Below are 16,467 nucleotides of genomic sequence, written 5' to 3' on the forward strand. Positions count from 1 at the left end.
CAGCATCACTTTCTGTGTTCAGGCTTGATCACTTCTCATCTGTATGGCCACAACCCCTAGCTGACCTCCTTCTCTCTCTGGTCTTGCCCTTCCCATTCCTACATGTTCCCCCAGCCCATCCTCAACTCTGCTCCAAAAGAAAAATGAGCAAAATTTGAGTCTGATCACACCACTGCCTGGATATACATCCTTTAATGGTGCTGCCTAACCTCCAGGATCAAAGCCTGATCCTTAGTGACATGGATCTCACTTGCCCTCCCCATCCTGTCCCTCTACACTCTGGGCATCCTGAACTACTTACCACCTTGACTCATTGCTAGGCTTTTACTTGCATTCTTTCATATATCCCCTTTTCTTGTGTATCTTCTCATCTTCTTCAAGATGAGGATTAGGCATTGACTTCTCCAAGAAATCTTCCCTTACACTGATTAGTACTTTTCCCTAACATATGCTCCCTTAGCACCAGGTACTCATCTGCCTTACAGCATCTGCCATGCTCTCTGATAATAAGCTGATTCTCTGTTCAGCTCTCATACTGTTAGAGGTGTTCTTCGCTTGTCATTAGATTCCACAGCCACCTTTCTCTTTGCTGCTCTGTCCTGACCTATAGGTCAGTTCAGCTAGGCCCCCTTGCTCTGACTTCATTCTACCACAGGGAGACACCAGTATGTTATCAGAAGGTAGGAGGGATTTCTGCCTTCATGTCTTCGCTGCATTGGCTACGCTTCTGGCAATGGCTGCATTCCTTCACGGCTAAAGCTCTTATCAGTTGGCCCCTCTTTCAAAGTTTCACTGATCATGGGGGTCCAGAAATAAATTGTCTCCTCTTACTCCTTCAGGAGCAAGGTAGTAGCAGCTTCCATCCCTCATTGATTTCTTTTCATCCAGCTCCCACCTCCACAGATAATTCCTTCATTAAACTCTCTTCAGTTAAACCCTTTGAGCAAGTCATCTGTGAATTTCTGAGATCCTGACGGATATACTTGCGTTCATGTCTTGAGAACATGTTAAAATATGATACTGTCTTTATAGACTCAAAGTCTAGTATCTAGCCTATAATTGGTATTCAACAAATATTTATTGAAGAAGAAAGGTCCAAACCAATGGGTGGCAAACCTTTTCTGTAAGGGTCCATATACTAAATTCTGTAGGCTTTGAAAGCCATATGGTTTCTTCCACAACTATTCAACTCTGCCTTTATAGTATGCAAGCAGCCATAAACAATACACAAACAAATAAATGTGTCTGTACTCTAATAAAACTTTATTTATAAAAACATGTATCAGGCCAGATTTAGTACACAAACCTTATTGTGCCAACCCCTAGAGTAAACAAATGAAATGTCTTTGTAGAAGTGCCTATCTCTTATTTTATTTTTTTTTTAAAGATTTTATTTATTTATTTGACACAGAGAGAGAGAGAAAGAGCAAGAACACAAGCAGTAGGAGAGGGAGAAGCAAGCTTCCTGTGCAGGAAGGAGCCTGATGCGGGGCTTTACCCTACGACCCTGGGATCATGACCTGAGGCAAAGGCAGAAGCTTAATGACTAAACCACCCAGGCACCCCGAAGTACCTATCTTTTAAATTTAATGTGACATAAAGATACTTAATACATGAGTAAACATATAGAGAGGACTCTCCAAAGACATTTACCTGAAACTCTTGGGCAATTAAAATTAGCAATTAATAATTCCATTTTGATTTATAGTATATACTTATACATAAAACTTTTTTTTTAACGTATACATAACATTCTTAACTACATTAAATCAACTAACAAGCCTGGTTATACGTTATGCGTTACCAAAGTATCCTGATGTTAATACTGATATATTTCTAGAAATAAAACCATGCACTGAATAATTAAAAATACTTCAGAACAACTGCCCTTGACATATTTTTTAACATTATACCTTAAAACAACTTGAAACTGTTTTACAAGAATATTATTATAGTATAAGAGCTATACCTGTTCTATCTTTAAAATCCAAAGAAAAATATTCAAAGTCTTGTAGATTAAACTCCACTCTGGCACGTGTTATACCTTTGTTTTTTATTATAAATGGAATAATCTGAGTAGCACCAACATAGGTACCACTGAAGTTAAATACGTCCTAAAATTTAAAAAGAGAAAAAGAATTAGAAAGCAGAGTAATATTTCATAAAAATAATATGAACCAAAATTACACTTTAAAAGAGTAGACCTTAAAGTTCTCATCACAAGAAAAAGAATATAACTATGTTTCACAATGGATGGTAACTCATTTTGCAATACATACAGATATAAAATCATTATTTGGTACACCTAAAATGGACATAATGTTATATGTCATTATGCCTTGAAAAAAAAATGTATCATTATTTTTCATTAAGGGCATTATTAACTACTCTCCTCTATAAAAACTGGCCACATTTTCCTTCCTCTCCCGTACCTCTGATACATAATTGGTCACCAAATCCCTTTTATTCTGCCTCTTTTACCTCTTATCCCTAATGTAATTGTATGAAGTAAATAATGCATTACTTTTCAGGTCATTTCTAGATTTGTACTTTCTTCAATTCTCCTCTCCACAACAAAGTCACAATTAAACTAACTGAAAATCTGTACTTCTTATCTTAAAATGTGATGATTCTCCTCCAACTACCAATGTCCAAGTTCCTCAGCAGGGTTCATAAACTCTTCCCCCACTCACTTCGTACTTCAGCAAGCTGTATGACTTGTCCTTTCCAACCAATACCTGATGCTTCACTCTCCTCTGTCTGTATTAGTGTGTCCCTTCCATTAGGAAAGCTTTCCTCTAACTCATAATTGCTATCCTTCAAACCCCAGTTAGATAAACCATATTTTATGACACTGTGCTCGGAACTACTTCTGTTCCTTATATTTACTTACCATTACAACACCATAAAATCTGTTTATTTGTTTACAAATCTGTCTCTCCTAGCAGACCTTAGGCCTGATTCATTTTTATATCTTTAGCACCTGATGCCTCGCTTAAATAGATGTAAGGAATGTTTACTGAATGTATCTTAACTATCTTATATGCCAGGTATGTGCCTACATCACAGAGTTCTATAAAATTCCTCTTCATAGCCTTACAGTTACTTAGTAAAAGAATTACATGTAAGACTAAAGAGAAAGTGGCAACAGTATCCTAATGTTGAGGGAACTATTACATTAAGGTCAACTGGCCACTGTTTCTCACACTTAAAATATCAACCCATTTCTACAGGGTAAATCTGTAAAATCCAATATGGGTAATGAAAGCTTGATGCAAAAGATCATTCCTCTTATACTATTCTGGCCTTGTACATATGCTCATTTGGATAAAATGTCCTAACTGTTATTAAGATACATATTCAACACCATACAATTATTAAAGCTCTTACTGATGATGCCAGAATATTAATTTTATTATTATTTTTAAAAGGCAGCTATGTTTAAAATTCAACATAATCAAGGAATTTTTTTTTAAGATTTTATTTATTTATTTGAGAGAGAGACACAGCGAGACAGGAAACACAAGCAGGGGAGCAGCAGAGGGAAAAGGAGAAGCAGTTCCCCTGCCAAGCAGGAAGCCCAATGTGGGGCTCGATCCCAGGACCCTGGGATCATGACCTGAGCCAAAGGCAGATGCTAAACGACTAAACCACCCAGGTGCCCCATAATCAGGGAATACTGATATATATTAATACAAAGTCTTATAAATTACTCAATTGTACTATAACATACAAAGCATGCCACAAATGACTTTAGGGTGTGGAAATGAAGTAGTCAAAGTCTAAATACATTTCTAATATTGTTCAAGGACAAATACCATAGCAAAGGAGAAAGCACTCTGGATACTGCAGGGATTTTAATCTCCAAAATCACCAGTCTTACACAAGGTAGCCTAGTGTCTGTCAATCTGTCTAGACTTATCATGCCTTCAACACCAATAAAAATAAGAAAATTGTACCTCAAAGCCAAAAACTAAAATTGTGATGAAGCCCTTAAAGTATAGACTAGTAACGAGGCCCTACCTGAGACACTGGCAGCCTCACCCATGTCTGCTCTATTTAATTCAGCACCAGAATGGCATAGGCGCTGCAGTACTAGTGGGAGAGAGAAACAGAAGTTCTGATAACCTGAAAATAATACGACAATTGTTATGATGAAGATGTTTCCAGAGTTTAAGATATTTGTACCATCTTATGAATGTCACAATGGAAGGGGCATATGGGCCTGCATTAAAGGATCAGGGTGAGTTCTTTGTTTCTTGATTTTTTTTTAAGATTTTATTTATTTATTTGAGAGAGAGAGAGAGAAAGCAGGAGAGAACATAAGCAGGGAGGAGAGAAGAAGCAGACTCCCTGCTCACCTACCACCAATGATGAAAAGGGGCTTGATCCCAGGATTCTGGGACCATGACCTGAGCTGAAGGTAGACATTTGACCAACTAAACCACCCAGGCGCCTTCAGGGTAAGATTTCTGGGTAGATGAGACCAGATCTGATTCCAGAAAGACTTGCCAGGAAAAGAAATATATGTGTGGGCTATCAACTATAGAACAGAATTTTATCAGGATACAGAACAATAATTTTAAAAATAAACAAAACTATAGTTCAGAAAATGCAAATCAAGACCACAGTGAGATGATCATTTTATACTTAAAAGACTGGCAAACATTAAGTCTTATAATACAACTGACGGAGCAATTGAATGCAGAGCAATGGAAACTTGAGGATAAAATATGGAAGCTATCTTGTGAATCCAAAAATGCACATATTCTATGAGTTAGCAACTCTACTCTGAGAGAAACTCTAGCACCTGTACCTCACAAGATATGTACACAAAATGTTCCCTGCTGGAGTGCTTGTCATAACAACAAAAGAGAAACACCTATTTGAATGGACAACAGAGTCTCTGAATTGCAACAGGTCTACATAATGGAATATTAAGCAGTGGTAGGAATGAAAAAAAAAAGTACAGCTACACACAACTTAGATCAACTCTGGAAATACAATACTCAGTTAAAAGTGACTCACCAAAGACTACACACAGTACATGTTTGTCATGAAGCTCAAAAATGAACAAATGAAACTAAATAATGAATGGTTAAGGAATTCATACATATGTGATGGGCCGATTAGAAAAAGTAAAGGGAGAATAATTAGAAAATTCAGTGAAGTGGTTACCTCTTAGGAGGAGTAGGATCATGATGAAGCCTACAGTTGACTTTAATGTACTGGTAGAATTAAATTGGTCAATTCTGAAACCTCCATTTGATAATCTGCTTCAACACATATTTATATTATATATATTAAATTCTACATGTCAAAGTACTACATAATGAGATATTTTCAAACATAAATGGGCTGACCAGGGACATGTAACAAAAGTCACCACACTCATACACTGATTACACAAATAGTTAACATATGAATATACTCACCGGATTAATTTCCACATCAGCAATCTCAACAGATCCACCAATCCTGAGGTCTATGACATTTGCACGGCGAATAGCAACCTTATTTGAGAGAAATACAAAGCCTTGTAGAAACTACATTAAAATTTACCCATATACGACTAAAGTATTACCTGGCTTTTGGCAATATTTTAAAATTTAAATAATAATAACATATTATAAATGTCACAAGATTTATTCTGGTATTTGTCATCCCATTTCTTGTTATGCAGAATTAATATTCCTAAGAGGAATGAGTGTTCAACTCTTAAAAACCTCCACAACAAATGGGACCAGTTTATAGCTTATAAATTTGACTGCAGAGTTCTACCCATTTAACTACACATTACTGCCACTCCCCATATCCCTTCTGTATTTACCTAATCTTAAGGATTATTCAAAATTAAAACAGATAGGAAACTGAGTACAAACATACTTCCTCCCACAGAGATAAACTAATATCCATAATGACCATAATAATAATGAAAGTGGCTAAAAAATTGTTGAGCAAATGGGCCAAGTACAGTGCTAATTACATTGTCTCCTTTTTAATCCTCAGTATCCTGTGAGGTTACCAATATTAATATCCTAATTGCCAAGTGAGGAAAACTGAGGCTCAGAGAGGCAGAGCATTTTGTCTTTTAACCAGCAGTGGTTAAATATAAACCAAAGACAGCCTGAACACTCAACAGCCTCTGAGAAAATTAAGATGGTGAAATAAGAATTTAGTTGTATAATTCCTACCAAATTAGAATTGTAGATTATCTGAACATATACATGTCTAAGCAAAATTTCAGAGGCACAAAAACAGCATTCACTGAAATCCCCACCTATATACAAACAGGGAGCATCAAGGCTGATTTAAATATAAATATCAATCTAAGAAAGAGATAGGAGTGTATTTCACTCTTTACATAGAAAGTCAGTGACACTGTTCATAGGAAAAAAAAAAAAAACCTCCAAACTGTCATTTTTTTCAAAATTATTGGAGAAAGTGACACGTTATTTAATTAACTAAATCACTATATTCACAGTATTATGTGATTTCCACATTGTAATTAAAGAATATATAGTACATAAATAAAATACTTGACTAAAATCATAAAAATCAGAATGTGATGATTCAGAGGAAATGACAAATCAACATGTTCCCCCTTGGTGAATCCCACATATAAGTTTCAACTCATCACGGCTGGCTTTCACCTACCTCCCCTTTATTGATCATCCACTGAATCTACAACAGAATCTAACGTAAAACTTGTGTCCAGTAAATATGTGTTGGATGAATAAATGAATTATTATGTTATGTTTAAAAGGTAAGCTTTGTAAAAACAGCATACTCTTCTAAAATACAGCAGAAACTAATCTTTTACTGAAACTATTTTTATTGGCCATATTTTTTATTTTTTCTAGAATATTATATTAAAAAACTCTGCCCAGGGGCGCCTGGGTGGCTCAGTGGGTTAAAGCCTCTGCCTTCGGCTCAGTTCATGATCCCAGGGTTGTGGGATTGCCCGCATTGGGCTCTCTGCTCGGCAGTGAGCCTGCTTCCCACCCCTCTCCGCCTCCCTCTCTGCCTACTTATGATCTCTCTCTGTCAAATAAATAAATAAAATCTTTTAAAAAATAAAACTTTGCCCAAATCTCAGACCATGTACCATAATATATAATTTATAATTATCTTTCAGTATGTATGTCTTCATAAAAGATAAAATCATTAGGTTATTTATCTGGGGCAAATTGGTGTTTATCACATTAACCTACATGTTATTTAAGAATTAATTGTTATGAAAAAAAGAATTGTGGGAAATTAAGGATAAAATGGGGGATATATCTAAAACTATTCATTTTGTTTTAAAAAAAGTATACATATTTATTTCTTATTGTGAGTAAATGTACCTAGCTGATCATGAGATTGAAAATCAAGAGTATTCCATTCCTCTAGTTTATAATAAAATTTATGAGATTAGTCTTCCATTTTATTTCTTCTATTTAATGAACAATTAGAAAAGCCCCTTAAGGGGCGCCTGGGTGGCTCAGTGGTTAAGCCGCTGCCTTCGGCTCAGGTCATGATCTCAGGGTCCTGGGATCGAGTCCCGCATCGGGCTCTCTGCTCGGCAGGGAGCCTGCTTCCTCCTCTCTCTCTCTGCCTGCCTCTCTACCTACTTGTGATTTCTCTCTGTCAAATAAATAAATAAAATCTTTAAAAAAAAAAAAAAAAAAAAAAGAAAAGCCCCTTAAATCAAGGTAATGTCTTTTTAATTATATAATTTCCAGAATATAAACTAGTAAAATATTCTATGCATGCTATAAAATATAGATCTTAACACCATACAGAATTTGCCTATAATTCATATAGTCATTGAAGCTATTTAGAATTAACATTCCAAAATTAATTAATTTTTCCAAAGGTATCTAATTAAATCAAATATCTAATTAATGCCATGAAAAAAGTCATCCTTTCCTCTGTGACTAGTGAGAAGTTGTCACATCTCAGAGATGCCAAATATCATTCTAATTTCATGCAAAGAATGCCTCATATTGATGAACTGTATCCATTTCAACTTGGTAGAAACTTCCATTACCAACTTGCACCAAAAATGTTTTCTACAGATCCTCTTTCCAGGTTCTGCTAACTATTTCTACAAAATTATATAGGTAAGGTTGCTTATTCTATAAATCTCTAAAAACTACATTTCTTTAGTGATAGTTCAATCACTAACAAAGTAACCAAAATTTAAAAAATTATTCATTAGCATCATAACAGTAAAACTCACTCCCGTTTGAAGAAATTCTTAAAACAAGTTTTCTAAGAATAAACACACATACCATTTTATAGCATTAAACTTACTATTATAAATCTCCTAAACAACTAAACAAATCTACATAGACATATATAAATATAAGGAATGAATACACATATGCATGAACATACCTTTGCTCTTGTATCAAATTTTTCTGCTACAGTAGGTGTACAGGAGATATTGAGAACAGTTAGCCCCCCGAAAGGAATTACTCCTTGTGATGGAACAATATTCATAGTAGGCAAAAGACTCTGGTCACAAATCTGTAATTGAAAGTTTGCAGAAATGTTATATTATCCTTTAACTTTGCTGATCTAAAGCTTTCAACTACAACCCAGAGAGAGGACCCTTGGGCACAGGGCATGAGACGATTTCATAATATGTTTCCCAACACCAGACGCACAAATAAAACTTCAACAGGGATTTGTACCCTTAACCCAGCAAAAGGAACTTGTAGTGCCGACATCCAATTCAAATAGGATGATGAAGTCTCCTGTCTGAAGTGTTATCAAGACTTAGCAAAACTTACGAGGATGAGATAGATTTGTTAGAAAAGATGATAAAATTCTAGATACTACTTTGGTAGTTTGCCTTTTCCCTGACAGTAAACACTGAAAACGAAGTTAGTAGGGAGGCAGATGATGAAGAAGTAACCTCCTGGGGGAGCCTGTGTGGCTTGGTAGTTTGAGTGTCTGCCTTGGACTCAGGTCATGGTCCCAGAGTCCTGGGGGGATCCCTGCTCAGGAGGAGTCTGCTTCTCCCTCTCCCTCTGCTACTTTCTCTCTGTCAAGTAAATAAATAAAATTTTATTAAAAAAAAAGTAACTCCCTGTTCTTTATTATTTCCTTGAGGGTCTACTGTCTAAGATATCATTTTGACCTTTAAAAAGTTGTAAGTATGGTGATTCACAGACCTGTACCCCTGGGGATAAAAATATATGTTTATAAAAAATAAAAACTTAAAAAAAAAAGTTATAAGTAATTTACCAAAGGATTTATGGTGTAGTTTCTCAGGAGCTAGTTTAGAACTATCTACCATGCTTTAAGCCAGAACAATTTAAAGGAAAATTGGTTAAGGTATTTTGGGAATGAGGGAACAAACAGACTTCAGAGCTGATTTTGAAGCAACAGAAGGAAAGGGTATCTGCGTTTGTCTGCTTGGGCAGAAGACATGTAGATATAAAGCTTGAATAAAAGATCTCAAACACTGACCTCTATCTAGTCTCACTATTGGGAGATCTTAATATATTTTTCAGCAAAATATTCTATCACCACTTATAATTTAAATCAGGGGCAACAACTATAAATAGAATATCTTTACAAGGATCTTGCTCTAGGTCCCAGTTTCTACTGTTAATTCCTGATGGTAGAGTAAAAACAAGAAGAGGAAAAGTATGTTATCAAATATGGAGTTGTAATAGCAACAATGGATATTTTTGAAAGTGCTCTTTTTTCCAAGTTATTTCTTTTTTTCAAAAAGACAAAATGACAGGAAGACACAAAGGGGTAAGAAGAGAGATTAAGGGTAGAAGAAAGAAAAAATGATTTTTGTGGGAAATTAAAAGGACAAAGTAGATGAAATGTACTTGGCTAAGTATTGCATGAAATATCCAAATATTAGCATTAGTCAATTTATAAAGACTAAAGTATTAACACCACAGCACTCATGGCAACAAAAAAATATAAAATATAATGTGATCTGATCCAAATAATATTCCAAGATTCTACATTACCTTGAAATAAGCATGGTTTTGTCCTATGTTGTGAAGAATGGCTTTCCTCCAAGTTGTTAAACCTTGAGGGCTATTACTGAAGAGGATCCTTGGCTCCAAAAATACGACCTTAGTGTGACCAAGCTAATAATAGAAGGAGAAGAGAGAAGATACAATAGAAATAATAGTAAAGTATTTCTAACCCCCTTCTAAATGACTCAAATTTTAGCAGCCTCATGGAAATCTCTAAAACATGAAAGGTTATCAGATGTTATGATGTACTTAAAGGAAAATAGAATGGAACACTAAACTGTACTCCTAAACTGAGGAAGGCAAAGGGAATAAGACAATCCTATAGAGGAAGTAAATCCAGGACTGAGAATCATGTAAGAGATCTTAGAGATCATCTATCCAACTACATACACGGTTCGACTGTGTGTTATGCACAAGGAAAGAGTCCCCTAGCATGGGAAATATTGTGTCAAATGAGATTATCTAGGCTTGTTTTTACTATTAGCCTTCTAACACTTAATGTGTTGATAATACACACTTTGCTTTCTTCTGAATGGGGAGGTGGTTCACTGTGATTCAGAGTTACTTAGGTGCAGGACTCCTCCTCCTTACCTACACACAAATCACTTCACAGAACTACTGTGTCATGGAACAGTTTTTTGAAAATACTGACATTATCCACTTCTCCCATTTCACAGGAAGGCAAACAATAGCCAAGGGGAACTAGAACCCAGGTTTTCCAATTCCTCATACAGTGCTCTTTACACCAGACCCTGATAAATTATTTATTGTCTTGGGAGGTTTTAATACATTCTTATAATTATTTGAAGAACACGACTTCGGTAATCAGAACAATAAATTTCTAAACAAAGCTAAAAGATGACAAAATGATCAAGTAAGTCCTTCATAAATTTAGGACAAACATTAAATGAACATTGTATTTAATCACTTCACGTTCCTCCAGCTTTACTTTCATAAGAGAAACACTTCACAGTTCATTTAACTTCAGAGGACCTCAAAAATTTACCATAAAATGATCCAATTCATTATTCTGATATCTTGGACTTTAATTCTTAACAATCCAAGTATAGGGAAAGCAGAAAGTAAATTTGACCACTAAGTAACCGCAAAGATGCTGGAGGCAAATAGATCTAGATATAAATTCAACCCAAGGCATTCACTGCATGTATGAACTTGTATTAGTTAATCATTTACTCTAATCCTCCATTTCCTCACCCATCAACTGTGTTATTAGTACAGCCTAACAGAGCTGTTATAAGATTAAATTAGATAATGCATGAATAGCACCTAACATCCCACCTGATATACAGTAATTAATAAATGATATCTATTATTAATGCAAAGTCTAAGTTACTAAATTGCTCATCTTCTACTTGTTAGAAAAGAATACACATCGGGTAGGTATGTAGGCAGATTTATATTACGAACTTCATCAAACACAGTTACGTAACAACTAAAGAACAGTGTGCACACGTTCACCAAAATACAGCTGTAAGAAAGTTAAGAGAAGCATTATTATAGTAGCTAAGAATCTGAAACAATCCAAATCCCCATCAGCTGTGTAATGGAAAAATGATGGCAGAGTCACACAATGGAATACTATTCAGGAATGAGAATGAATATTGTTACCACGTATACCAGAATAGACGAAGTCCACAAACAGTATGATGAACAAAACAAGCAAGCTTTGATTACATTTATATAAATTTTAAAACCAAAATCAATCTATGCCATTAGAAGTAAGGATGCGGATAACTCTGGGAGGGAAACTGAGGGACTGGAAGTGGGGATGGGGAGAGTGGTTCTTTTGTGATGCTAGTCATAGTCAGCTTCTTGATCTAGTTGATCTGGGTATACATTACAAAGATGCTATCAGTCTATAAAGATTGAATGATACAGAAGTCATAATATGTATCCTTTTCCGTATGTATCCTATACTTCAGTAGAAATTTTTAAAAAGAAGAGCAAGTAATTTAAACATAGGAAAAGCAGTAGGGTCCAGCTTGTTTCAAGTCTGGAGCAGAGGAATGAACCTACTGCCATCATTAAAGTGGATGAATCTCTTATCTCTTAAGGCTATGAGCTCCTTCATAGCTGAAAGATTTAAAAGCATGATCATGGCCTGGAGACAAAGATGAGATTCAGTAAAACAGCACTGGCTTGAGTTAAATTACTGAGAATATTGGGAGGAAAATTTCATACACAAATAAAGTGGGTTCTTGGTGATTATGAAGTATGAAGTTAATGCCCTCTGGGCTCTACCACAAAAACAAAGTTAAAATTACATGCTGCAGCCTTAACTTTACTCATTTTTATTATAAGAAGTATACTCTATAAAATTGGAATTTTCCGTATCTCCTTGCTATGTAAATTATGTGGACCATTTCATACTGAATTATTAATTACCACTAGAATTCTAACAATACAATAGGACAAAAATATAATTTTCTCTATTTTTCCTTGGTTTCTGTTAATAAAATAATTTCATTTCAGGTGACCCCATGGTATTGTATGTTTATAGAGGCTCTAATGAAAATCTAGTATTGCTGGCACAAAAATCTTGGATTTGTGAGTTAATTTTAGGTAACGTAACACTTTTTTTAGCAAAGTCTTCATTTATGATAGAGAAGTGACACCAAGAAAATGGTAACTCAGTTAATATTCCAAGCAGAATGAGTTTTACTAACATAGTACATATACTCAACTATACACACACACATATATATACCCAACCAATTTAAAGCCCTCAAAATAAAAATCATATTTAAAGGAAATCATTACATGTGCAACACATTTTAGTGTCAGTGTGTTTCCTTCACTGACGTGAAGAACAAATTCTCCCCTTTCTGGAGAACTGAAACCCGGCAGCCATGTTACTTCACATTCCAATGAAGAGTATGGTTCAACCGTGCCTACAGAGAATTCAGAAAGAACAGATATTGACCACATTTTAATTATATACATTTCAATGTCCAAAATAAGAAGCAGCACAAGAATATAATGACATTATAACAAATTATTTATATTAAACTCAAAATATACAGAAATGCTACAGGAGATTATCAAGTGAGTACAGACCTACAAGAGTTTGATTAAAATCTAAAACACATACCTTATTTTCTAATTTTATAAGGCGGAACAAAATATTTGATAAAAAGTATGACAGTATTTAGCAAAATGTCCCCCTCTTATGTTTCCCAACACTCTGACATAGTTGTTAACATCACTCATTCAGTTTTCAGAGGAAGGAATTACAATTATCAGAGGCTTTTTTTGTTTTAAAATGTTCACATCCTTGGAGATATCACCTCTGATATCCTCTGATGTAACTATTAGTAATTAACACATTTTTATAATTCAAATGTATTGAGAACCCAGGAAGTATCAAGCACATTTGATGTGAGCTGCTTCATCTGTTTAAATTCATCATTTTCTTTGGAGTAAGAAAATAATACTTAATGGAAAGAATGACTTAGAAGTTTTATTCATCTTATGCCATCAGAAGGCCACACAGATTGGTATTCCAGGACTGCCTTAGCAGGATGACGATGGCTTCAAGGAGCAATGATCCTTCTAGCTTCCTACTACCATTCCATACTATGTTGGCTTTCATCCATGTAGGAAGGTATCATAGAATAGCGGTTATAGAAGCACAAATTCAGGGTGCCTGTGTGGCTCAGTGGGTTAAGCCTCTGTCTTTAGCTTAGGTCATGATCTCAGGGTCTTGGAACCGAGCCCTGCATCAAGCTCACTGCTCAACGGGGAGCCTGCTTCCCCCTTTCTCTCTGCCTGCCTCTCTGCCTACTTGTTATCTCTCTGTGTGTCAGATGAATAAATAAAATCTTTTTTAAAATAAATAAATAAATAAATAAATAAAAACACAAATTCTAGGTCAAAATCCATGGTTCCAATTTCAGCTCTGCCATTTTCTAGCTGAGACCTTGGAAAATTTATTTAACACATGTCACAGAGCCTCCTTAGACATAAATGGGGATAAACAGCTGTATGTAACTCAGAGAATTGTAGGGATTAAAGAAGCTCATATATGAAGAAGTATTTCAAACAGTGCCTGGCACCAAGAAGGAAGATAGAGCTAAAAGAAACCGCTGTCCCTATCTCATTGTCAAGAAAAGCTGGGGAAAAGAGATTTCTAGACATGAATGTCCCCCCCCCCAAAAAAAAGGGGTCATCTTAGGGGAATGGATATCAGATATAGACTCAGCAATATCTATTACAATAGCATACAGATATGAACAAATAACTATAGATGACATACCAAAGACACAGTGAGAGTAGGGAGGGGGAACCTAAATTAGCCCAAGGAAGGGGAGGAAACTTCATTATATAAGATGGCATTTGAACTGTGAAAAATGAGCAGAAACTCTGCAGAAGGACAAAGCCTGGGGGAGTATAAAAGTTGAGTGACCATGCTGGAAGAGAATGGTGTATCAAAAAGTTTGATTGGAAGTAACTTTGAGAAAGCAGATCCAATATGATCTATAAAGACACCCAAGCATGCTAAGAGTTGAGAGGAGCACAGGATTATAGATCCATGCGGAAGGGTCAGCTTGAGGTAATTATCTTCCCTTCCATCAGCACGGCTATATATTTTTCTCCAGGAATATTATATTATCAGGAAACAGGGGAAATAAAACAAACAGCCACACTGAGCAAGGCTGGGATTGGCAGGGCAGGTTCTATATGGCCAAGGGTCTTTCACCAAAAGACAGTGAGAGCGAACTGCTTGAAGCCAAGTGCAAGCACTGAGCAGATTCAACAGCTCAGTCAGATGAAAGACAACACAGAAAAAAACACAAAAAGCACAAACATGAATAGTACCTAACAAAAAAGTCAAATAAGAAACCCAATTCTATCTTAGAAAACATCAATGCACTCTTTTTTTTTTTTTAAGATTTTACTTATTTATTCCTGAGGGACAAAGAGAGAGGGAGAGGGAGAAGCAGGCTCCCCACAGAGCAGGAAGCCTGATGCGGCACTAGATCCTGGCACTGGATCCCGGAATCCTGGGATCATGACTTGAGCTGAAGGCAGATGCTTAACCAACTGAACCCCCCAGGCGCATCATACCAACCCACTCTTAAACTCACCCTCTACAATATCCATGACCCAAATCCAAATCCAAAATATATCACACCTCAGGAAGAAAGCACAATCACAACATAAAATTTAATTTAGAACTACTCACTTTAGTTTATAAAAATATAGACAATGACAGCATTAAATGTATTATTCAGAATGTAACGCCAATATAGCAAAAGGGATATAAGAAAAGCAACGTAAGGAAAAGTTACTTTCTGTTTTAACAAAGAGGCAAAACAAAACTGAGTAATAATTACATGAATATTCTGAACAAAAGGAAAATGACATAAGAAAAACCCATGTATATAATATAAATTATGCACACTTTCTTCAACACTACATGAAATAGATTTGAGTACTTTATTATTTGTGTCCTAAAAAAAATTCAAAAGTACTTAAAGCCTAATGGTATTGCTCAAAAGTATTGTATTTGGAATTAAATGTCTTTGTGTTTTGTGCTTTGAAAAATACAGCAGATGTCATAAGCCACCAAAAAAATTGAAACACTAAAATCATCCCTATAAAAATAAGAATTCTAACAATTAGGAGAAGCATAACCAGCATTCAAGTTCATAATTATGAATCCACTTCTCTTTTGTCAAATCAAGCATCATCACTACATTTCCACAGCAGGCACCAGGGGAAAGCCCCACCCATTCCACCCTGGTTTGGATGGAGAAATACAAGGAAAAGTGCCAAACACTATGCTTTCCAGACACACTCCGTGCCTTATCATGTGTTTAACCAAACCTGTAACGAATGTAGATAATGTAACTACTACAACGTGATGCCTATTTTCAACTAGAGAAGGTTTATCCAGAATCTCTGAAATGTGCAGAAGTATTCTCTCTCTTGTCTGATTATTCACTCAGTTTTTCTCTAGTACCAAGGCAGGACTCAGGCTTACCTGTGCTAATCATAAAAAAAGAGTCTGGTCAAATGAATCTGCCAGAAACTGATGGAAGTATAACTTGAATGCTTAATAAATTATAATCTGGGATTTGTTTAAATCAATACACATTAATAAAAAGATTAAGTATGGCTGTATCAATTATTTCCAACCCAATGAAGGTACAGTACTACTTTACCACTGTATAGATCGATGAATATATCCATACTAAAATTAAATGAATTTAAATTAACGCTGAAGCTCATTTGTAACACTCCCTGTTACAAACACCAGTGGACTTACATAAAAATCACGATTTGGAAATGACTGATACTCAAAAGAATATATACCTATGGCAAGGTTTCTATAAACCAGTACTTCTCTGTGATTGGAAATATAGTCTATTTAGACCCCAAATGATGAATATTCCTAAATTAGAAATAAAGAGGGAGAGAGTGGAAGGAAGAAGGGAAGAGCATA

At 35.5% G+C, this 16,467-nt stretch overlaps 1 protein-coding gene across 1 annotated transcript in view; it reads right to left on the bottom strand.

The window, feature by feature from the left end:
• Window positions 1-16,467, bottom strand: part of CFAP47 (cilia and flagella associated protein 47) — a 531,154-nt gene that overhangs the window by 443,891 nt on the left and 70,796 nt on the right. Inside the window, exons 16-20 of the mRNA XM_059385274.1 lie at window positions 12,780-12,910; window positions 9,987-10,109; window positions 8,386-8,517; window positions 5,436-5,513; window positions 1,970-2,114 (exon numbers count right to left, since the gene is read on the bottom strand). Of these exons, the coding sequence (XP_059241257.1) occupies window positions 1,970-2,114; window positions 5,436-5,513; window positions 8,386-8,517; window positions 9,987-10,109; window positions 12,780-12,910 (609 nt within the window). The remainder of the gene's footprint in view (window positions 1-1,969; window positions 2,115-5,435; window positions 5,514-8,385; window positions 8,518-9,986; window positions 10,110-12,779; window positions 12,911-16,467) is intronic.

Source organism: Mustela nigripes, chromosome X, assembly GCF_022355385.1.
Source record: "Mustela nigripes isolate SB6536 chromosome X, MUSNIG.SB6536, whole genome shotgun sequence".
In the NCBI taxonomy this organism is placed as follows: domain Eukaryota; kingdom Metazoa; phylum Chordata; class Mammalia; order Carnivora; family Mustelidae; genus Mustela; species Mustela nigripes.